Source organism: Anopheles funestus, chromosome 2RL (genome assembly GCF_943734845.2).
Source record: "Anopheles funestus chromosome 2RL, idAnoFuneDA-416_04, whole genome shotgun sequence".
Classification (NCBI taxonomy): Eukaryota; Metazoa; Arthropoda; class Insecta; order Diptera; family Culicidae; genus Anopheles; species Anopheles funestus.
The window spans coordinates 43,570,380-43,594,136 of NC_064598.1; the positions used below are offsets into that span (position 1 = coordinate 43,570,380).

Here is a 23,757-nt window from a genome sequence, read left to right on the forward strand (position 1 = left end):
AAATAAAATTAAATCAATTCATTTTTTTCAACATAAAGCCCTCCATATTTATAAAATAGTCAATAATTGTTCGCATGCAAAATTGGAATCTAATTTGTTTGATTGTGTGACTGAAATGGTTTTTATTTTCGAAGATATCTTTTTACTTTTCATTTCAATATAGTTGTAAATATAGTTTATGAATTGCAAAAAAGCAACGTAAAATATTATAAGATAGATTATGTTGAACATTACGCAAATAATTCACAGGAAGGTACCGTTCAAATGAACCTTCTTGTGTCAAATGTATTTTCTGAACCGCTGTAATCACCTTGATGCGACGTGTATTTTGACATTTCGTCGTCGGTAGCGATTGCGCTCGGTGGAAAAGCACCCTAATGAGTCACGCATTTTTCCTCTGTCGTCCGTTTTTTCTGTGTGTAGTCGACGTCGGTTCGGAAGTACGCCATCGCGTCGCCCCATTGAAAAAGTGTCAGGGTTTCGCGAACTGTGCACGGTTTGCGTGAAAGAATCGTGCGTGATTCTGCTGCACCGAAGTGTAAGGATCGCATCAAACATACCAAATTAGTTGCTGGCGGAAGACAGGCTAAAATAAAAAAAAAACCAACGGCGTAGCTCCTCCCGAACACCCGTGCGTGGGTATGCGTATGTATGTGTGTGTGTGAGTGTGGAGATGTGTGTGTATGTGCACGGAATGAAAAACGGCCTACTGCGCCTTGAGTGATGACGATGACGACGGTCGCCGGAAATGTAAAGAAAAATCGTGATGCGCTAATTTGTGGCGTAGAGGTGAAAAAGGATATTCCGCCATTGAGTGTACGGGTTCGGGCCACCACCAGCAGCAGCACTGTGAGACGACGTTTATCGATTAGGCAAAGGCAGGTCGCAGTCAGCGTTAATTAGAGATACCGTCATCATCATGTGCGGTACGATTTTTTCCGTGACTGCTACTTCGCGTTCGGAACACAGAACCGGTTTGCAGATTTCGTACGAATGCAAGGAAATAGTAGGCGCCTGAGCGTTTGATTGGCACTTGATGGGCAGCGAAATGGTGGCATAATTTGCTGCAGAAAAAGGGTTTCGATTTGCATTTTGGTTTCCGGAAAAAAAAGGTAGCACAGCAAGGTTCGTGAAAATACCATCATAGGTAACGGTGAAACGTGAGGAGCAGGAGGTATCGGAAAAAGATAGAGCACAAGAATATGAGTCAAGGAAGAAAAGCAACCGCATTGGTGTGTGCGTGACAGCTCGCCGTGCGCCATCTTTTTTTTCTCGCTCTTTTTCTCTCCATAACCTTTGAGTGGTTGGATGGAGCTGTTCTGTTCGACCGCTCCGTGTACCACCAATACAATTACGACCATCTCTCTCTTATATGTGCAGAAGCCAGGACGTATCGAATTATAAAAGATTATTTTTTGTTTTTTTTTGTGGTTGGTGTTGTTGCTGTAATACAAACCCAATTAATGGTGTCCCATTTCCATTTCGCTGCATTCTATTATATCATTGCGTACGGTAACGAACCAAGAAGGTATGGCTGTTACACTGTCACAGGACAGCATGGTGTGGTGTTTGTGCGAGGGCTAATCGTGGATCTTACGAAATCGGAGAGAAAGAGAAGTGCACAAATACGTTTTACAACTGTGTGCGTGTACGTGCGTGCGTCTGCACGAGTGTGTGAGTGGGAGAGCGTAAAATGGAATGAGAGAGCGTATAAGAATGCGCGTGTGTGCATGTGTATGTGTCCGTAACTTGAAGCAACGAGCCGTCGGTGTGGAAGAAGAAGGATTTGTGTCCCGAACGATCGACAAGCGATGATCATCCATCGATTGTCGTTCGATACATTCTAACCTCAAATACTAGGATGGGCCTAGCACAATGAACATAAACTCGTAGGATACGGTTTTCCTGGCGCAGATGTCTTTGCACCAACCCCCCGGGTTTGGTTCACCATAATTGGATATTATTACACGGAACATAACGATGTAAGACGGCAACAAACCTTTGAACGTCCATCAGTCCGAAACTACGCTGAAAATTGCTGAAAAAGGTGAGCAAAAGTCAAAATAACTTAAATATTGCCTTTTTAGATATAAGTGTATTGTAGATGCATGGTGCCCGGGCCAAACACAAAACGGCCTCGTCCGATGCGGCTGCACAGTTGAACGAATTTCTCCATCAACATAACCAACGACCAACGACGATTGAATTAGCGCAAGCACATAATAAGAAATTAAACAAAAGGCACGCGTTAAGTGAGGGAATTCCTGGGTGGATATAAATTTTTCTTTTTTACAGCAGAGAAAGCGCTATGCGCCGCTCGGTGCGCGCATATCGTCTTTCGGTGGTCAAAAGACGGGCGAAGTTGCAGTCCGAAACATGACGTTATGGGTCGTTAATTTTACTGTGTGTGTTTTTTTTTCTTCTTCACTACCTCGCTTTTGCTTGCTGTATCAAACACTGGCGACGACGTCGCTTAAGTCTCCAGCTTATCCGGTTTCGCTACGGATCAGAATATGACCCTTGTTTAAGTAGAGGATGCCTTTCGTTTAGTTAGAAAATTGCAGACTGTGAATGAAATTTGCCATAAAGGGAATTGATGTACAGTAGAGACCGAAAGAGAGAGAGAGACCACAACGGAAGGAATACTTTGGCTAATGTAAAATGAAAAACAAAACAATAGAAAATTGTAATGTTGGAACCACTTACGGTGCAATATAAAATAAAGAAGGCAGTAAGTGGCTTCGTGGTTCCTAACTAGACCGTAGCCTCAATATTTGCGCTAATAAAACACACGCAGAGGATCGCAATTGTTTTGGAACCCCTTTTGAGGAGGACTAAAGGTAAAAATCATCACTAGATTTCAACCTTTACCAAGCAGAACGGCGGCATTTGTTGCCTCCGGTTTTCGAACTGATCGACGAAGCAAACACACACAGCACAGCTTCCATGCCATGATGGGAGCATTGTAAACCTTCTAATGCACTTGTTTGGTTGTTATTGTTTTCATTGTCCGACAGTGACAGCGCGCACCGGTGGGCTGGGTATTGTGGGATGAGTTTTACCAATCACCGGAAAACATGTGTGCCCACCCATCTTCCATCTGTACCGTCACAGAAAAACCGTCTTTGCACGTGGTTAAGTAAATTGATTGCGGAACAATCACCACACCCTGTACCCTACCGTCGGAAGGGCTGGAATGGCGGACAAGATAACTCACAAATGGTGATCGCTAAGGCGCGCGCACGCGCCCGCGCACACACGCGTCCGCTTCGGTGTGTTGTGTGACGCACGCAAATTGAAGAAATGAGCCACGATCGTTGCGCTATTGCGTGTGTGTATATCTCACAACGTCTGATTGGTGTGGTGCCGCTTAAACTTAGTGTAGTAAATTTTATTGATTTGGTGCGATATTAATTGACAATTATTCGATTGGCGATTCGTTACAAATGAAAACGAAAAACGATTAGAACACGCGTCACACACTGTTGACTGTTGAAGGACACACGGGGCTATAGTTTTTGAGTAGAGTGGTGACTCCGTCTGTTTGAAAGATTTGGCCTACTGTGTGTGTTTTTTTTCTTCCACCCCGTTAAGAAACACAAGCTGCTAATTTGTTCTTCTTTCTCGCTGCCGCGAGCATCTTCGTACACACACACACACACACACACACACGTATACGCCTTTAGCAGAGGGTATAAGAAACCCGCACACACTACCAACCGTGCACGATGGGAAGCAGACCTGTCAACAAAGCACTCATCGTGGACGGGGAGAAAAAAAGCGTGGAATGCACCACCACTACTAGCACGCACGCACCAGCAGCAGCAGCAGCAGCAGTATCCGCCGTGTCGGAACGTGATTGCGTTGGGGTGAGTGGTGTGTACGCGCGATGGATGAGTGCCTTTCTCTTTCGCCGGAGCTCAATTCGCTCCGCCATTTTGATTTTTATTTACATATTATTTTTTAGTGGAAAGTCGTCTGACTTAGTTCCCCACATTTCGGCTGGTAAGGATTCCCTCGGTGTGGTGTATTATTTGCGTGCAGTGGGAACACAATCGTCTTTAGTAAACTTTTAACCGACGGTAGAATTATGCTGGAGTACGTAAGATTGTTTCGGAACTTCACATTCCTAGACACACTAGCAGCGCACCGACACCTTCTGCAAGGGTGGTAACGGTGTGTTCTTCCTGCTGGCAATCGTGAACCGTGCACCCAGTGTCGTGATAACTTCCTGTCGATGATTCTCCACACGGCCAGATACGGTGCCACCTACCAGGTGTTGTGTGTTCATGTTTTGTACGATAATAGAATTGCCGTCTTTCTGTGGCTTTTTGCCGTTCAAAAACCGGTCGTTTTTTTCCTCCCTCTCTTCCCGAACAAATTCAGTGTAACAGTGGTGAAAATTGCGTACCGCCAACCAATCCGCGATGAAATTAAAGCATCTTGTAATGTTTTCGTGGTCCTTAAGGTACCTTTTTTGTGTGATGTGTGTCGTTTTTCTTTGCATTTCCATTTCATTCCGTTGTGAGATTCCCGGTCCCTCCGTTTTGTGGGGGTAGGTGTATTAAGGTGGTCGATGATTATGCAGATGGTGCACCTCAGTACTTCAGTTATCATGCTGTATGCAAAACACACATCCTAAACTAGCGGCCCCGTCTACCATTAGAGGCGGTTGTGCGTTTGCCCGAGTAGTATATTCACCTAACAAGATTATCTTGCAGCGTGTGCCATGGGCAGTTGATTGCGAGGATTTCGTGTCGGAGCTGGTTTATAATATGGTTACGTGGTACTACGAGGCGGTGCGGTTGCTGTTTAGCGGTCTTTTATCGGTCATCGAAAGGCTGTGACAAGTGAAACTAAGAGTAACCGTTTCCAATAAGAAAAGAAGTTTTGCGTTTGACCAACATATAGTGGAAATACGAAAGTGTGCGTGTGCGTAGTGTGGTAGTGAGCAATCGTCGAGACGCGATAGTGTAGTTTACCGTACCTACTTACTTACTTTGCACTCCACAATATGTGCGCTTGACCGCATCGTCCCGGTCGGAACGATTACGTTTTGATACCGGATTTATCGTCGGACCTTCCACAGGCACTAAGAAAAGGGACAATCAGGTCGCAGGTGAAAAACAGTAGAAGTTTCCTGCACGAACGACCATTTTCAGTTGTGTTTGCGTGCGCGTGTGTGTGCGTCTGTGCTTCGTTTAAGGTGTTGTCAGTGTTTAACCCGATTCCTGCATACATTTAACAGCAATCGGTGAAGAAAGTATTCCGTTTATGAAATTTTGTATCCGATAAACGTGTGATTTGTTGAAAGTTCGGCTAATTTGGTGGATTTATTTATTCACACAAACGTCAGTGGAGAAGAAGGTATCTGTCAAATGTTGGTGTGTTTTTTTTTGGTGTCGAGCTTCTCACTAATACGCAAACGCAACAACACAACCCACCTTTCATCATTCTCCACCACACGCATCAGCGAATCAATAGAAGCACTCATATATTGGAAGTGCGGAATAGGCGTACGGTGCGAAGGTGGTGGTGGTGGTGTGTGCCACACTGTCGTGAGATCCCGTACTTGACAGCTAGATGAATAATAGAAGGAAGTGAAATGAACTCGATTAGTGTGGGCACGGGTGTAAAATAAAACGATCTGCAACTTTAGTTTAATTTACTTTTTTGCTTTGGCAATTTGTTTTAAGTCGTTGCCACATTGTTAATGCATCTTCTGTAAGGGGTGTTTATGCTGTTGTTGGACTGTTCTCGTATTAGAATGCGTTGGAATTGGTTCTCATTCTGTTCAAGGTCCGCCTACGCAAATAAGAGAGTTCATGCGATTGACTTTGACAGCCGAGTTGTAGGTTAGTGTGGTAAGGATTATTTTGCTATTGCTTCCTGCTTTGCACTGTTGCACCTACATTCCGTGTTTTCATGTGGTGTAATTTTCTCTCTCTCTCTCTCTCTCTCTCTCTCTCTGTAATAACGTATTGTATTGTTTCATTAATACATTTGTTACTTATGGATTTTTGTTTTGTTTTTACACTTTTTGCCATTATCTTTGCATTTTATTCTATTTCTGTTGGATTTACCTTTTTTATTTTTTTCCTTACCTTTAGTTCTATTATGATACTCCTTGTTCGAATCCATTTTCCTTATTCCTCTTTGGAGATGTTTTCTTTGTTACTATTCACCATGTTATCCCTTTTCATTATTCTGCTTGGTTAATAAACGTTTTTCTATGAAAAAAAAAATGCATGTTTGCATTACATAACTACCCCTGCCAAAGCCAGCGACGCTTCGATCTTCTCAACGAGAATGAAATTGTGTGACCACACAAGTGACACAGTAGTGTAGTAGTATATGTTTGAAATGTTCTTTTTTTATCACTTCGCTTACGCCAGTCTCAAGATAGCGTTAGCGTATGTTATGCGTCCGTCTTTTCATCTAGTCGCGGTCACAGTCAGGTGCTGATTAGCGATCACCAACACATGGTATCATCTTCACATAACCAACACGCAACAGTGTTTTCTTTTTATCTACATTTTCCTTTTCATCCATTGTCCCAACACGCCATCCCCCATACCCACCCGGTTCATCCAACTCTGCGGGTGACGTTTAGAGATTGGTTGTTTTTTGGTCGAAATTTTAACTGGTCGTGATTGAAAAGATTAGATTTTCCCTTAGCTTTCTTACATCCTAAAATGTGCGTCTCATATCTGTTTAGGTTTTTAGGGGAAATATTATAAATGGGAGACCTTCAACTGATATTTTTTGTTTGGCTTAAATCTTCTGTTTAATGGATGCCGTCGTAAAACTTGAGCTTTCTAGCTTAAACCTTTGCATTAAATTAAATTTTATTTTAAATTTTTGCATTAAATTTCTTACACAAAAATACACCTTACAAGGTGCTGTTTATTAAACTATGTACAGTGGAGCGCCCATTATCCGGGTACCTTTTATCCGTGCAGTGCGGAAATGACTGTTCCCAAGGCGATTTGACATATTAACTGCAATCCGGTGATGGCAAAAAATAAAAGCCTCAATAGGAAATGATACAATTAGCTCAAGTTCGGCTAAAGTGCACCTAAGAATATTACTATTAAGCTTTAGAAAAAAAAATGCACCCATTACACACCTTAAACAATAATATTTATCAGTAAAAACTGTTGTGTCTATTATCCGTGATATTCGCCTATCCGCCAGGGCCGAGTCCCGGTGAGCACGGATAATCGGCGTTCCACTGTATTATGTTCAGCGTTTAATAAGATAATCGATTAATATCTGGCTTGGGTGAGGTTTAGCTAGGAAAATTGGAAATATATTTGTTTATGTTGTGTATGTACTCTTATAACTTAAGTATCCCGCTCTTGAATCTTCTCCGACTTCACCCTACCCTTTTGACTTGTCTTGGCCCGCAAGATATATTTTGTTTCCAATCCGGCCCGCAAGCCAAAATGAGTTTGACATCACTGGTTTAGGGTATCCATTAATAAAAAAAATAATTAAAATAAATTATAAACCTCACAAGATATCCTACTTATTTAAATCTAAAACCATCTATTGTAGTTCGTATCACGTAAATCACTATTTACGTTGTCTATAAATATTTGCATTATAATCAACGAATTATTTCCACCTTGCATATGCATAAGTTTTTAATCTAGGTCAGTTTAAATCATTCCGAATGCCAACCACACATCCTACATACACGAATTATCTTATAACCATCACCACCACCACCTCCTATCGTGCATATGCATCAGAAGTGTTGCGCAAAATTGTCTTCTAATGATTGTAGTTTTTTAAGGTTTTTTTTTTGCTCCCTCCCGACAAACATTGTCACAGTTTGTACGAGACAAATCCTGAGTCTATGTTTAAAAGTCATGCAAGTGCCTGGTGGATACCATTTGCTGAGGAATAGTTAAATATCGTCAGAAGTGCATGTGCATCACCCTGGGACACACTCTGCATGTACGTTTGTTTTTCATAATGCCTCATTGTGTGTTTGTTGGTATGTGTGTGTGTGTGTATTTTTTTTGTATTAAAAACAATGCTCAACTCGGAGTGCAGCGTTTGCGCTATATCTATTGAAGGAAAAAAAAACGAAATACGTAACAAAATACACGTGTGGATGCAAATTAATTATTTACCAGTTCTTTGTGTCACACCCCGGTCACTCACTGGTGGTTTACCTCATCATCTGGGTTTTCCATATTGTTACAATAGAACGTACAACGACCATGTATACTACCCCGAGACGAGCTCATTTCACACATCTCTCTTGACAAATGGCAAAGTCGCTTGAAGCAACATCCTTGACCATGAAATTAATTACCAACCATCTGAATAGTGGAGATCATATGTAGAATTCCCAAAATTAAAAAAAATATTTTATTTTTTATTATCTACAATGAAACATACTTGATTTAAGTGATGCTAAAATAATTTCCTTTGCCATAACATTTAAAATAATTTTCTTCCTTTGGGTTTTTTACTGCTTCAAATGATGCTAATTGTAGGTCGAGTGCAGCTGTGCCTCAATGTGTTATGTGGCCTCCGTTGTCTGGATGTATTGCACCGTTGCAATGGCCGAGGATAAGCTTGCACACCCACCTAGCGTGCGGAGGTGGCGTTTAGTAATACAGTCTGTCCATATCCCACAAAACTGCTTGCGCGGGTACTGGCGCTTCTGGGTGTTACAGTTTGCTCTTTCAAGAGGAAAAGGTGTGACGAAACACTATCGCAACACAACCTACGAGAGAGACATTTGCACCCTGATTCTATCGCCACGGAAGTGTGTGAAGTGACAGAAGATTATAATTAACGTGTATATGTGGCTTTAGTTCTGTCGAGCTCTGGAAGGTACTGAATAGGTACAAGGAAAGACATTTGATTTATTTAAAAAATAAATATAATAAAACAAACACATAGGTAAAGATAATTGATAAGATTCTGTATTTGATTGTAATTCTTTCTTTTAGCAATTTATTTCGATTTGCCTGTAATTGAAAGCAAAAGCTACGCCAAATGTATTTGTAGCTCTCCGTTCAGTTAATGATGTTATCGTTCAAAAACATCCATTGCAAAGCTTGTTGTGTTCTCTTATTATGGGGGATCCAATAACAAAGCAAACAATCAAAATAAAAACAAATAAATTTAGAGTCAGGTTAACAAAACACGGGCGAGGAAAATTGACTATTTTATCCGCATCCTTCCACCAGGGACCGGAACGGCAAACAAGAAAGCATTATAAAATGTACGAGAAGTACACATCTGTTCCTAGGGCCAGCCAACGGTAAAGGAAAGTTTCTTGAGCACCGAGAAGAAGCAAAATGGGCCCGACTGTTATCGTGCAATTGACTTCACATTTCTCCTCTGCTGGTCTGGTGCACGATGAAAATAAGTCCCGCACTTGAACTTTTGTTCGTTTATTGTTCGCTGGAAGATCGATGGCAATTATTTCAACGTTTCTGCACTTGGCTTGGTGGACGGTTAGGTTATCCGGTTGTTTTAACGTTTGTAAAAAGGCTGGCACTTTATTATAATTTTAATAGGAACTGTACATTTAAAAATACTCTCACTTAATTGATCTAGCTCGTATTACAACGATCGTACTGGGAGAACAACATAAATCTTAGTACAGTGATCGATTTGACGTGTTTGGTGCTTTTTGTGATGATTGCAGAACCACACACGAATTGATGCGATAAAAACACACTCCCATCAACACAACATAGGCAATGTGGGCAATGCTGGGATGCTGGGAAGATGGATAAAAGTGATAACTGCTCGTTTTGATGGAGCTTTTCTCCAAACAAAAGGGCTGCTGTCCGGTGAATTTGTGAATGCAATGCTTTGGGAATGCGATTAATTATAGCAGATATACTGCTTAATGATACATTATTACCACATTACCAACGCCACACTAACAAGCCCGACCTTGGTTCAATTTTTTTGACTGGATCATGTTCATTCACACGCTTGGCTGTCAATCTCGCTGAGGTGTTCATTTGACTAAGTGAATGTGGAGATGATCAGTATGTCAAAGAACGACTAAATTATGCAAAATTATGCAAATTAATGTTGATTGCTTTCGAAGATCAATTAACTACTCTTTGTTTGTCCAATATTTATGGATCTCAATTACAATTGAGAATTCACACTTTCGCCTTATTGTCATTTGCTTATCTAATAAAATGTAGTTTATTTCAATATTTGAGGACAAGACATAACATATTTCCTAATATTATGAATATCCTCAAAGAACAGTTGCCGCTAGGACCTGTGCGTTAAAGGATGTGAAAAATCCAACGCATTGTTTTACCTAAAACTTATTTGACCAAAGCTCATCTCGTGCTTGGTTTGGTTTTCAAATTGATTTAATTAACGGCAAAAAGTCGAAATATTAGAAAACAGATTGCAATACATCTTGGCATTTGTAATTCTAACAATTTATTTAATTTTCCTTAAATTTACGAACCTATACGAAAGATCGTGCAGGATATTTATTTGGTCATGAAAAAAGAAGGATATTTGGATTAGTCATCTTTACGTCTTTCTCTAATTTCTAGTTCATTCCTAATTCATTTGCTATAATTCAAGCAAACTTCGTATAAAGCTCTATTTATACTATCGGCTTTATGTGTTGTGGATTATCGTTTTTTAAGCTATACAATAAATTCAATTTATTTATCTGTAGGTGTAATTTCAGAGAAGAGATACGCGGTATCTCTTTTGTGTAGATTCGAAGATACGCGGATTTAGGAATTTGACAGCTCAATGATATTATAGCATAAAGTTTCAGCAAATAAGTAAATAAATTTTAAACAAAATTGTACTGGGATTCGAAATACGAAGAATTATCTGCCGGGGGATATCTGCCGTCCGTTGTAATAGTTCTATTCCGGATTTTATTTAAGTATCCATCAAGAAACTATAAAATTTAAAATAATTCTCTACAATTCTCCCAACAACTCGCTGTGTATCGGGTTTATTCTACAAAATTGTCTCATTTTTTTATTACTAGTGTTCCTTTTGGTCCCCGCCTTTGCCCGTCCCCGCCGTTAACAGCCGAGACACTTTATTGATGATATTTTTGTATCGTAGATTTATTTATATTTAGAAGCATATCTTCGTTGGTGTTTGTGGGCGCGCGATCGGTTGTTTTACTTGTGTATGATGTATTTCCCTCATTCGCAGTTTCCTTGTTGTTAGAGAAGGGCTAGATGAATGTCTTTTTACTACGAGGGTCGGTTTTTTTTTCGTCGCTAACAGCTTTGTGTGTGTGTGTGAGTTTGTCTATGTTTAACATATGGGTTTTTTTTGGATGATCTTCACTAATACTGCGTAGGAAAGCACTTGCCCCTGTGTGCTTTCGATGAATTAAGGTCGATCTTGCTCAATCTGCTTTGGGGTGAGTAGGCCAGGGTCGTTTACCATATCGACGAAGATCGCGATCTACAATGCGATGTGCATTTAGCAGTTGGTGCACAGTTGTCATTTTGTCTCCATAAGCTCCCTAGGTCACACATGCATGCATAGAGGGCGTATCGACAACCCTTGAATTTTAATGGGATGGAAAAACTAACTCACAGGCAGGGTGTGTGTGTGTGTGGCGTTATAAGCACACAAACTTTGCGTAAGTTCATGGTCGGTCGTGCGGGGGCGATCGTCAATGCACACACACACATACACACCCGGGCGCATTCGTGCCCACAAAAGAATGAGCCAAGCACAGGAGGGCGAACGCGAACGTAAATCATTATTGATTTTCTCGACCCTTCATTATTTCCCTTGCGGCTCGGGGCAGGGTGTCCTGCGCCATAGACGGTGTGAAGGGTTACATGTAGAAGGGGGCTGCGTGTGAGAATTCTAAGCAAAGTGGCTTTTCGTATCGAATCACAAGATAATTATCATGTGCAAAGAACAATGAATCTCTAATTTGGAAATAGTTCGGACCTGTTAAGTTCCTCCCTTTCCCCTCGCGGCAAATCGTTTTTCCCTTCATTTGCCCAGTGTTTGATGTGCACCTGCACTGGTTGTCGATGATGTTGATGATGGGTAAGTTGCCGTTGATTATTTGACGGCAACGCGCGTTGATTGATGTAAATGCAAATTTAGTGTACGTATTTTCTCCATCAACCGACCGAATTGATCGGCGGACAGTGAGAGATTCGTTTTGCGCGGTAGTACAGGGGCCGAAAGGACGGGGAAGGTGAGATCGCGTTTCCCGCGTTGCTGGCAAATACCGATGGGGACGGTATGTCGAAGACGGCCGTTTGGGGGTAATGCGAAAGAAGCCGTTGAACGAGCTTAGAACAACGCGTGTGTTATTTTGTGTTCGATTTATTTTTAGCTCGTAAAAGTGGTTGTGTTTTGTCAATAGTTTTTGGCGTAGTATTCGTTCCATACCACCACATCGAGTTGAAGCCGGAATACAATTTTTTGTTGTACTGTAGACGCATTTTGTAAACTAACAATACTTTACTTGAAAGAAGGCTGATTTTTTTACAAAACAAAATTGTTCACCAATTCACAGAAAATTTTTTGTTTGATATGGACATAAGTCAGCCTGAAAAATAAACGGTAAAACGGATGTGACATCATTATTATCAAAGCACAGTCAGCCTTACGTCCTGGCCGTTCATCTATTATCATGCTTTTATCGATGGGGTTATCATATTTGTGCAATGAACTCAACAATGAAACAATGACGATAGGTTAAATTGTGACTAAGGTATCTCAGTAATAAAAGAAAGGAGAAGGAAATTTATAAACAGGAAGTACACATGGTTCATGGATTATATTCGCGTTAGTCCCCCAAATATGATGTATGAAAATTTAAAAATCATTTACTTTATGCCACAAAACTCAAGCCAATCAAAGAAAAATCGATTAATAATGCCTTCTAATAAGATGCAATAAATTTGGTTAATAATCCTTATTAACATTTTTTTTAAATGTTGACTAAAATTGACTGAAATATAACTTAGAATTCTTAGTATATTCATCAATATTTTCGTGATACACGTATCTCATCGGTTTGCTATAATAATGACAGTAGTTTAATGTATTCAATGCATTTAATTCAATTCAATCATCTGTCTTTGTAGTCCACTTTTAATTCATTTGCCGTAATGGAATTAAATCTCATTCAAAGTTTATTTTATAGCATCTACTTAACCAATTATTTCTAATTTGATTTTTAAATTTTGCTATAAAATCATTAACTATCCTTTTTTTTAGTAATTCCAACTCATATTCCGTCTAATGTAATTTACATTTATGTAGACGCTTCAACACTCGCCTGTGACGAAAAAAAGCCGAGATTAAAACAATACACGTCTGAATTAAGCAAATGATTGTCCCTCCACACCAAACCACTGGTGCTGCATTCACGATCGCCTTAGTGTAAATTGCAACGTAATACTCCTCCAGTGGTCATTGAATGATGCGACGTGAAATCGTAAAATCAGCTGGTTTGAAATATGTCCCAATGTGCTGTAGTACTCTCGATTTTCTCCGTCCGTGTTTCTCTGGCAGAAGCAACAACAGCAAAAATAAAATACGCACATCATAAGAATATTGGTGATGATAGGGAAGAGAGGGAGAGAGGGAGAGAGAAAACAGAAGAGCGAGCAGTAAATTTTGTGTAAGAGAAATTAAACGAGAAAGATTCATCTCGAAGGATGCTGTTTGTGATGCTGACTGTGTGTGTTGGTATTTTCCAACATTCAAGATGATTCCTGATTCCTCCGCCTGCAATTCGGGCGTTTCTGTTGGACTGCGGGTGCATTAACGATGATATTTTACGCTGGGGAACTCTCCTGTTTTGTGGTGTTGAGTCTGTTCGCAAGATGATCCCCACAGTGGCTTCGGTTTGTCTCTGGCACGGTCTTTGTTGCTGCACCTGCGCAGATTACGCAAAGGGACGATTCCTTCTCAGCTTTTAATCGGTCAAAAATACCAGCAACATTGCATTTCCTGAGAAGGTGATGATAGGAGTTTGTGCACCTGTGTTTATATAGTGCACCTTAACCCCACTCACTCTATGCTATATAAGGGTTGATGCAGCAAACCTCCCTTCTTATGTAAGGGATGAGCGACAAGTTGCGAAAATGACAACAATGCTACAATATGGTATGTTCCACTCGTGTGTACAGACATTTTCTTACAATTAGGAACAGGAAGCGTTTGTTCACCAAGGTTCTCTACGGGTGTATCTTCGCGTATTGGCGACACCACCAGTCCGCATTGTGACACTGTCTGTTATCTTTTGACAAGCATTTTCAGCCACTTCTTCTTACTCACGATTCCCCAAGAGTGACTTCAAGTTTTGCTTCTCAACCTATCGGACTTTAGTGTGCTGCTCCGGACGTCGTATGTGTTGTCGGTGCCCTAACCTACTCCTAGTGTCTAGTGTCTGCCGGATCGGTAGCAACAGCAATTTTGCAATACGGCTTGATAAGGCTGCAAAAAATCAATAACAAACAAATATGTAGACGACTATAGAGTCGACCCTTTCACGCGCTCGTATGTGTGTGTGTGTGTGTGTGTGTGTGTATTTAATACCCTTCAAATACGTTAGCACATTACCATCACGCCCGATAAGGATGGCCTCGTAGTGATGGAACTTCGCTTCTTCTTATCATATTCCTGTCGGTTGCCGGCTGTGATAATATGCAGCGCGCAATGTAGACACAAAATCAGAGGTGTGCTATATCTGCTATATTTGTAATGATTATCAGCACCCGGACTCGGGACTTATCATACCGATGGTATATTGCAGGTTTAATGAGAAGCAAAAAATGAATTTTTCTCGAGTGGCACTATTTCCTCGAACTTCAAAACTAAATCAGAGACCCAATGTAGAACTACAGGTAGTTATCAATTTTGAAATCTAACAGCTCAGTTAGTGTATTGTACCAAATTCAAACAAATAAGGAAAAAAAATGGTTCATAATGACTTCTAGTGTGTTACAATGTTTTAACTTTAAGCCAATGTATTCTTTCAAAACGTGGCTCGGAATGCTAAATCTATTACAAGCGTATAAGAGAAGTCGATTCTGAACTTAGTCGAGATAGTCGTCTAGAGCAGGCATGAGCAAACTGGGGCCCGCGGGCCGCATGCGGCCCTCGAGGAGGTTTTATGCGGCCCGCGAATCTAGCTTCAAAGTTTCAAGTCAATAGTAAGTTTTATTTCAAATGTTATTAAGAATTAAAAGTGCAAATTACCCGGTCAATACAACACTCAAAAATAAAAAAAATAGATTTTTAATCCTAAGTCTCTTTTCAAAAATACAGCAATGCGTCTAGTCCGAAAAAGTTCGGAAAAAAGCAGCATTACTACATTCATTATTATATCAATGCATCAATGCAATGTGACCCGCCAACCAGTTTTTGATTTTGAATGTGGCCCGAAGCTCTAAAAGGTTGCTCATCCCTGGTCTAGAGTCATTATTATAGCAAATTGTGGAGATAGGCGTTTCTAATTTCGATTTTGAATCCAAACATAAATTATCGTTATTATTAAATTATTGTTATTAAAATTATTTTGTTCTATTAACTATTTTTATATTAATATATTTTTTTTCTCTTCTCGTTACAGATTTGATCTGCGCTAGGAACTCTGATGTACTACTTAAATGACGTCAGGCCCTTCAACCATTATTGAATATGATCATATATGTAGAACGCATTTGTAGGACACAGCAGCAGAAAATGAATCTAAAAATTGTACATTCCTCAACAAAAATGAAATATCTATTTAGTAGTATTATTGCATTATTGGCCAGGTAAAAACTACTCCCCCAAATGCATAACTTTATGAAGGTTTTCCTTTTTGTTTTACAGCAAACGTGCAACGCCTAGCCTCCCCCGCCCCGGGTAATACAGAAAATGAATCAAAGAAATGTTGACGGTTTGAAGTGAAACATAAAAGGCAAAGGTAGTAAGAAATAGTAAGTGTCCGCGTGTGTGAATTCTGAAAGTTACAGCTGCACATCATCCCCGATTGCAATAAGAAAGCAAAGTGCAACGAGAGTGGCTAGTTGGTATAGTTTGCTATAATCTTAAACGAGTGCAGAAATATTATGCAGAAGAAATTATGATGATTTAATGCGTGTACACCGAGTTTTGCTGCAAGGTTTTGCTGGAGTTGATCATACTGTTAAAGCATGTTATTTTAAGCACGCTGAAAGATCCTCCGATAAGCTAAGTGTGACAAAAGGAAGATACTAAGCAGTAGGAAGTGCAATGCGTGTATAATTCGATAGTGTGAAATTCGACACACACTTACAGCAGTGTTGGCTCCTGAAACTAAACGCGATCGATAAATGAGCGTATATGTGTGCGTGAAAGTCGATAAGCAGCAAAAAGGAGACAGTCTTTAACATCAACTTACACCAGTCAGCTAATGTGCGAGTCCTCGATGCTGCTGTTGTACAGTAGCGAATAAACACGATCATTCGGAGCCGTGCTTTTGCTATAGCGTTCGTGCGTTGACTGTTGTTAAACATTAGAATAAAGAGGAACCCTAGAAGCACACTCTAGTTAGTGAGAAAATAGTTTACCATATATCGTTTGCCTGTAACGTGGGTGTGTAACATAGTAATATTGATTAAAGAGAGTGTGTTCTATACTTCCTTTCTAGTAAGTGCTTGTGTTGATGCTTCCGTACGGTTTGGCGGTGCAGAGTATGTAAGTGGTACGAAACATAAATCCTCCAAAGACATCCTTTCGGCCCCCCTGTCTGTAGTGGTGGCGTGAGGATCGCTTCGTTCACACAATCGCAAGTGACTGAACACAGCCTTAAACACGGCGTAATACATCCCTCCAGTGTTGCTTTGCCACAAACTCTAAATCCCAACCAATCCGAGGGAAACCGATCGCCCAGGTCCAGCTTAGTAGGGTGGCAAGAAAGTGGTGTATGTGTGTGATCTAGTGATCGGTACTTGCAGCACCACGTGTGGTGCACAATAGTTGGCGTAGCCAATACAACCGTATACTACAGCAGCAACAGCAGCAGCAGCAGCAGCATCAGTTCGGAAAGGGTGAAAAAACCAAGGGCACAAAACTGCAACCTGCCGACCAAACCATGTCGTCCGGAACGTTCGTAGATCGAATCGATCCGTTCGCCAAACGTTCGCTCAAGAAGAAAAGCAAAAAATCTCAGGGCTCATCACGGTACAGGAATTCACAGGATGTCGAGCTGCAACAGTTACCCCCACTCAAAGGTAAGAAACACACCTTAAAGGACATCACACAGGGTGTATGTGTTGCTACTTTTATACTTATTAAACGTTTTCTTACACTTTCGTTTTAGTTGACTGTTCCAGCTTAGAGCAGGAGGAGCTATTCATACGCAAACTACGACAATGTTGCGTTTCGTTCGATTTTATGGATCCACTCTCGGATCTGAAGGGAAAGGAAATAAAGCGGGCCGCCCTAAACGATCTTTCAGCCTACATCACACACGGCCGTGGCGTGTTGACGGAAAATGTCTATCCGGAGATTATCAAAATGGTAAGAAGCGTGTAACGGTCTTTCTTAAAAAAAACGGTAGCCATTATCAGCCCTTTTCCTCCCTTCGTTTTGTAGATATCGGTGAATTTGTTTCGAACCCTGCCGCCCAGCGAAAATCCTGACTTCGATCCGGAAGAGGACGATCCTACCTTAGAAGCTTCCTGGCCCCATCTGCAGCTGGTGTACGAAGTGTTTCTTCGGTTTCTCGAATCAGCCGACTTCCAAGCGACGTTCGGGAAGAAAGTAATCGATCAGAAATTTGTACTGCAGGTCAGTAGGTCGTTCACAATTACGGAACCTAATGAGCACAACATCTGCCGAAGACTGATGATAATTATCGTATCTGTTTCCCGCTTTCCTTATCACTTTTTAGCTACTGGAACTGTTCGATTCCGAAGATCCGAGAGAGCGTGATTTTCTAAAGACCGTGCTGCATCGCATCTATGGCAAATTTCTAGGATTACGTGCGTTTATTCGTAAGCAAATTAATAATATATTCCTACGTTTTATATATGAAACGGAACATTTCAATGGCGTCGGCGAGCTGCTGGAAATTTTGGGAAGGTAAGAACTGATATAAAGCGCAAACTGTCTACTAATAGCGTGTGTGTACATTTTGCAATGTAGATTATCTAGCTGTAGCATACTTGCCAAGACACTTTGAAAGCATTTTTTCCACTCAAACGCAAACACATAAAGTGACACTCTTGATATCATGTGCATGTGCCACCATGCTGCTAGGAAAGAGAGCAGCAAGTACGTTCGTACCGCGATGCAACGGGAATGTTCATCTTTCACGCATAACTCACTCTCCGTTACGTTCTTGGTCGTTCAGCGCTCAGCGTTCATTCATTGTATAGCCCTAGTCGCTCAACAAGCATTAACGTGTGTTCATGCGCATGTGTCGTGAGGAAGGAAAAATTGATTCATAAAATAAATACATGCGAACCGTACGCCGCGCGCGTCAGTATTCGATAGGAAAGGGATATGAAAAGGATAGGGAAAAAACGAACCGTTTTATGCTACTGTTCGTTCATATATAGCTATGCCAGAAGTCTTTCGTAACTGTTTGATTACGTATTGTAACGGTATCGCTTTTTACTTTGATATATCCTTACCAAAAGAATAATGCTTGTCTTGGTCAAAAAATGGATGCAAATTTAATTTGTTTTTTTTTTCTTTTTATTTCCTCTACCTGCTTAAAGCATAATCAATGGGTTCGCTCTGCCGTTGAAGGCGGAACACAAACAGTTTTTGGTGAAGGTTCTGTTGCCATTACACAAGGTGAAAGTGCTGTCCCTCTACCATGCCCAGCTCGCTTACTGCGTGGTGCAGTTCCTCGAGAAGGATGCCTCGTTGACTGAACCGGTCGTGCGGGGTTTACTAAAATTCTGGCCAAAGACGTGCTCGCAGAAAGAGGTGATGTTTCTTGGCGAAATCGAAGAAATACTGGACGTGATCGAGCCGCCGCAGTTTGTTAAAATACAAGAACCGCTCTTTCGGCAGATCGCCAAGTGCGTGTCCAGTCCACACTTTCAGGTAAGATTACAGTCGACATCGGTTTGCGTTTTCGGATTGGTATAATTAAAGTAAATTTTATTGTTTTTATTTAGGTCGCCGAACGAGCGCTTTACTTCTGGAACAATGAGTACGCAATGTCACTGATCGAGGACAACAATGCCGTTATAATGCCAATTATGTTCCCGGCGCTCTACCGGATCAGCAAAGAGCACTGGAATCAAACAATTGTTGCTCTAGTGTACAATGTGCTGAAAACATTCATGGAGATGAACTCGAAGCTGTTTGACGAACTAACAGCAAGCTACAAAGCCGAGAGGCAGAAGTAAGTATAGTCCTCCCTTCACACTACGGATGGGCGATCAGCTCAGCTTAGAAAGCTAAAGCTTTAAGATGGTATCAGTCAAACAATCGAGCAAATATTGAGTGGTTGTCTCGTGTCTAATAATTTGCTAGTTCTGGTCTAAAAAAGGAATTCTTTTATAATTTTCATTTAAAGTATGTTTCAATGTTATAGTCACAGGTATTTTTACCTAACCTAGTCCTTCTTTTTGTCTAACTTTGTCTAACAACTAAGACAAATGTGTTGTTTTGACATTTGTCGAGCGTATGAGCTTGTGAGCTTTTTTTTAATAGGATAACAATTAAAGTTTAGACTAATAAGGTAGCTAACTTTTCCTGTGGGTATGGTAAACCTTCAACATCTAAAAGATTATAAAATAATAGTTGGACGTATAACAGATCCTTTTGATAGACCCATCACGTTAAGCTTTTTGTGACTTAAGTCTTGTCCGTCAATATTGTGCCGATGCGAGACACAGAGTGTTAAGGCAAATAAGAAAACCATTTTTACTAATTATTTCATTCCGATCCGACAGAGAAAAGCGACGAGAGCGAGAACGGGAAGAGCTGTGGAAGCGACTGAACGAACTGGAAATATCGTCCCGTGCGCCAAACAAGGAACAAAATCTGCTCACCAATCAATCGGCAGGAGGACTAATACAGGACGCCAATCCATCGCTGGGCGCTGGCGGTGCGCAGCTAAATACCAACTCACTTTCATCGCCCACCGTAACATCCACATCATCCTTCACGCCCTCGTCGGCAAACTCGACTGGCAATAACAACAATAATAGCACCGCTGCGGGCGCATCCCAGCCGCCGGGATCATCGGGTGCCGGGTCAGCGCTTTCTGCCGCCACTTCCCAGCAGAATGCTTCGGCGGTCGATGCGGCTGCCGCGTTAAGCAAGTGATGTAATAAATAATATTTTTTCTAAACCCGCTTTCCTCACAGAGAAGCGTCATGCATAATAATGCTACATACCTACATACATACCTACATAACAACACAAAAACACACACACACACCACCACCACACCACTCCGACCCATCCTCCATAAACACACACTCACACGGACACGTAGCCAAATTCGTGCGCGTGTTGCTTACACATGCATTATATTCGTATGGGTTCACTCGTATGCGTAGTAACATCCTTCTGTTTTACTACCAACGGACGAGGATCGTTAACTGATCCTTCAACCATGGAACGTTTAATTCGACGCAATCGTCGTCCACAGAAACACACAGGCACACAAGTTGTTACGCGGGAATATGTAATACGATGGTATCTATCAGCAAACGCTAACCGTTTTATATGTAACCAGAAAAGGATAACATTAGTTAACTATTTGGGTGTAAAGTAGTGGACACTACCCTGTTGAAATGATAGTTTGTACTGGCAAAAGTGTGTGCAATGTGCGAAATTTGTAACACTGTCCGAAGGGTGATAATTTGCTTCCTAATCCGTAGGCGCAACGTCTAATCCATCACCCAAAGGCAGTTTGAAGTAATTAAAAAAAAAACGAGACAAAAATCACAAAAACCGTGATTTGTTGTGTGTGTGTGTGTGCGCGCGTGTGAGCGTACTTGTGGTCCGATCCCTAATGCAAGGATATCGCTTTTCACACCTTTTTCTTCTTAAACTACTTATTTTGTTGACCTGACAAGTAATATGAGGACTTGTAAGCATGTGGAAAATATGTTACATACATATCTCTACTCCAGGACGTTCAGATTTTGTGAAGTTATATTAGGTATTCATGAATAGTTCAATAATCCAGTGCACACCACACCTCACCCATTGGAAGGATATATGTTATTTGCTTATTTCCCTCGAAACAAACAAACAAAAAAACTTGTTCATAAAGCACATTAGCAAGGTAAAAAATAATGAACGTCTTCTGATATGTATACAAGAAGCGTTTTGTTAGCCGCTTTGAAAGCGACTTAATCGTTTTATTTTTGTTTTGTTTCACGAGAATCCTTTATCGTTTTTCTGCGCATGTTAGTCGACAAATAATAACGTGTAAGCTTTACCGCAGCGATCACATACACAATGCAGGTGTGTTAAAAATTTTGTTTTGTGCAGAGATTAACACTCCCAACTGGTTGGGAAGAACTGATGGAATATTGATAGAGAAAAAACAAAACCAGGCAGTGGACTAAGGACGTTTCAAGGGGGGGGCAGAGTGATCGCAGAAATATAATGCATTCACTACACATATATACATACACAAATTCACACTACCCTCATCAACTCACGTTGTGGCACTTAAAAAAAAGAAGAAGAAACAATAGCATAACAATATCATTTAATGCGTAAAGAATCAGCTTTGGCAGCAGCAAATCGGATAGCATTAGAATACCCGGTTAGAGGAAGGTGTGGGGTTAATGATGTGTGGGAAGGGAGAGTTTAAAGTAAAAGCGTGAAATAATTCAACAACACAGTGTAATACAAATGTAATAAAACCTTTTCAGGGGTAAGCGGGCGAGCGGGACGTGCAGAGATTTAGTAGATCCCACCCTCTGAACCAATCAGGTTCAAGCGGGAAACAGCGAAAAACATAAAGTATAAAATGCAAGAATTAAACAAAAACACATCAATCAATATCGTTTTCTCCCCCTTCCCCACTTGTACCTTCTACACGCAGAGTACACAAACACACGCACACACACACAAACAAACAAACACATTCATCTAACACCGAGAAGCGGCAAACATGAATACTGCAAAAGCATGCTTAATATTCTATAGATTTATTAACAGTAATTGCAAAAAGAAAAAAAACGGAAAAAATTGAGACAATTTATACGCATCAACAACAAACAACACACCACATCATAGACACACACATACACACAAAACAAAAACAAACACATAGACACGCGCATATACACTACCTAGGGTGAAACATTGCGAAAGGGGCAACACGTGCAAGATAGTAGAAAAAAGCTAAAATATGCGAGGAGAAGCAGCAGAGAGAGAGAGAGAGAAAAAGAAAAAAATCCCAAATTGCTGCAGTAAAAAAAAAGAAGAAAACGTCTAATTAAAGAGTAATGTAAAACAAAAGAAACAAACAAGCTAATCATCTTAAATATTATGCAAACAAAAGATGATGATTATAACAAAGTGGTGAAGTGAGTAAAACAAAAAAAAAGCATATAGGCGATATATAAAGAACAATGGAGTAGAAGGATGAAAAAAAGAGATAGAGAGAAAGAGAGAGAGAGAGAGGATATGTTGTGAAGCTGTGCGAAAAACACACACACACATACGCGCACGCCCCTGCATAAAGAAAAACACACACATAGCGGTGCGCATTGCTGAAAACAAGATGTATTTGTTGTAGTTATATGAAAAATTATAATATTAATTATTATTACTCCGCAGTGGGCGCGAACGAACGCAAAAACAAAAACACACAGAAGAAACGTATAAGTTGTGTGTGTGTCCTGTGTGTGTAGAACACGGATCCCAGGCAAGAACGCTATTATTATGTGTGGCGCGCAGGTGAATGGCGTTTGTAAAGGAACATGTCTCTGTTGGGCAATCGCTAGAGACGGGAGACGGAAGTGTGTACGTACCGGTTTATAGCACGTAGTAAGCAAGCGGAGGTAGGTGTGATTTTCGCTGTTTTGTTTATCGTTTGCGTGAGTTTAGCAACAACAACAACAACAAAAAGTGCAAACCTCCCTCCTCACCCTTTCTCTTTCTCTGTAAAGAGCACGCTCCTGTGGGGGAGGGGAAAAGGCGTGTGGGCAACTAATTCAGGAAAATTCGTCGCGAACATCATCATATAGAGCTCCCCGAGGAGTTCAAAACACACTCTCCTCGAACAAAGGGAAGGGTGGGTGTGTGGGGGTGATACGGGTGCGATAAGGGGGGTGGTTGCGTGCACCTCGTGCGTGCGTGCATGCGTGTGTCTATCCCGTGTGTAGCCGTATTTTTTCGATGTGAATGGTTAGATAAAAAAAAACACACACACACACACAGAAGCAACATTTCTCGTCCCTCTTGAACTGTTGTTGTTTACCGTTCGTAGCAATGGGATTAGAGGGAGAGAAAGAGAGAGAGAGAAAAAAAGTAGAAGATAAAAAAAAGCTATATCCACCTAAACACACATACACACACACATCATGCTCTTGTACGCGTTATAAATAAGGAAGAAATAGAAAATAATAAATAGAGACGAGAAGCAAAAAAAATGGAAGGAATAAAATCACTTAATTCATAAACAATCACATACACACAAACAAGAATACACGACATTACCATTAGAAGCTAAAAAACAAAAAAAAGAAAACAGTCACAAACACACATAGAGAGAGAGAGATAGAAAGAGAGAAACAAACACACCGGGGACCGGACAAAGAGTGT

At 40.8% G+C, this 23,757-nt stretch overlaps 1 protein-coding gene across 6 annotated transcripts; it reads left to right on the plus strand.

Moving 5' to 3' along the window:
• The first annotated feature begins 370 nt into the window (after positions 1 to 370).
• LOC125760557 (serine/threonine-protein phosphatase 2A 56 kDa regulatory subunit epsilon isoform) lies at positions 371 to 20,367 on the plus strand. 6 transcript variants are annotated; one of them, XM_049420803.1, is made up of 9 exons: positions 371 to 538; positions 15,847 to 15,953; positions 16,646 to 17,228; positions 17,318 to 17,517; positions 17,593 to 17,787; positions 17,891 to 18,081; positions 18,723 to 19,056; positions 19,131 to 19,360; positions 19,914 to 20,367. In XM_049420803.1, the coding sequence occupies exons 3-9, from the start codon at positions 17,090 to 17,092 to the stop codon at positions 20,287 to 20,289; spliced, it is 1,665 nt and encodes a 554-aa protein (XP_049276760.1). In that variant the 5' UTR covers positions 371 to 538; positions 15,847 to 15,953; positions 16,646 to 17,089; the 3' UTR covers positions 20,290 to 20,367. The 6 variants fall into 6 exon arrangements, with proteins under 6 accessions (XP_049276760.1, XP_049276763.1, XP_049276759.1 ...); XM_049420806.1 differs by lacking the exon at positions 15,847 to 15,953 and having other exon boundaries at positions 388 to 538; XM_049420802.1 differs by having other exon boundaries at positions 526 to 639; positions 15,847 to 17,228.
• Positions 20,368 to 23,757: the final 3,390 nt, after the last annotated feature.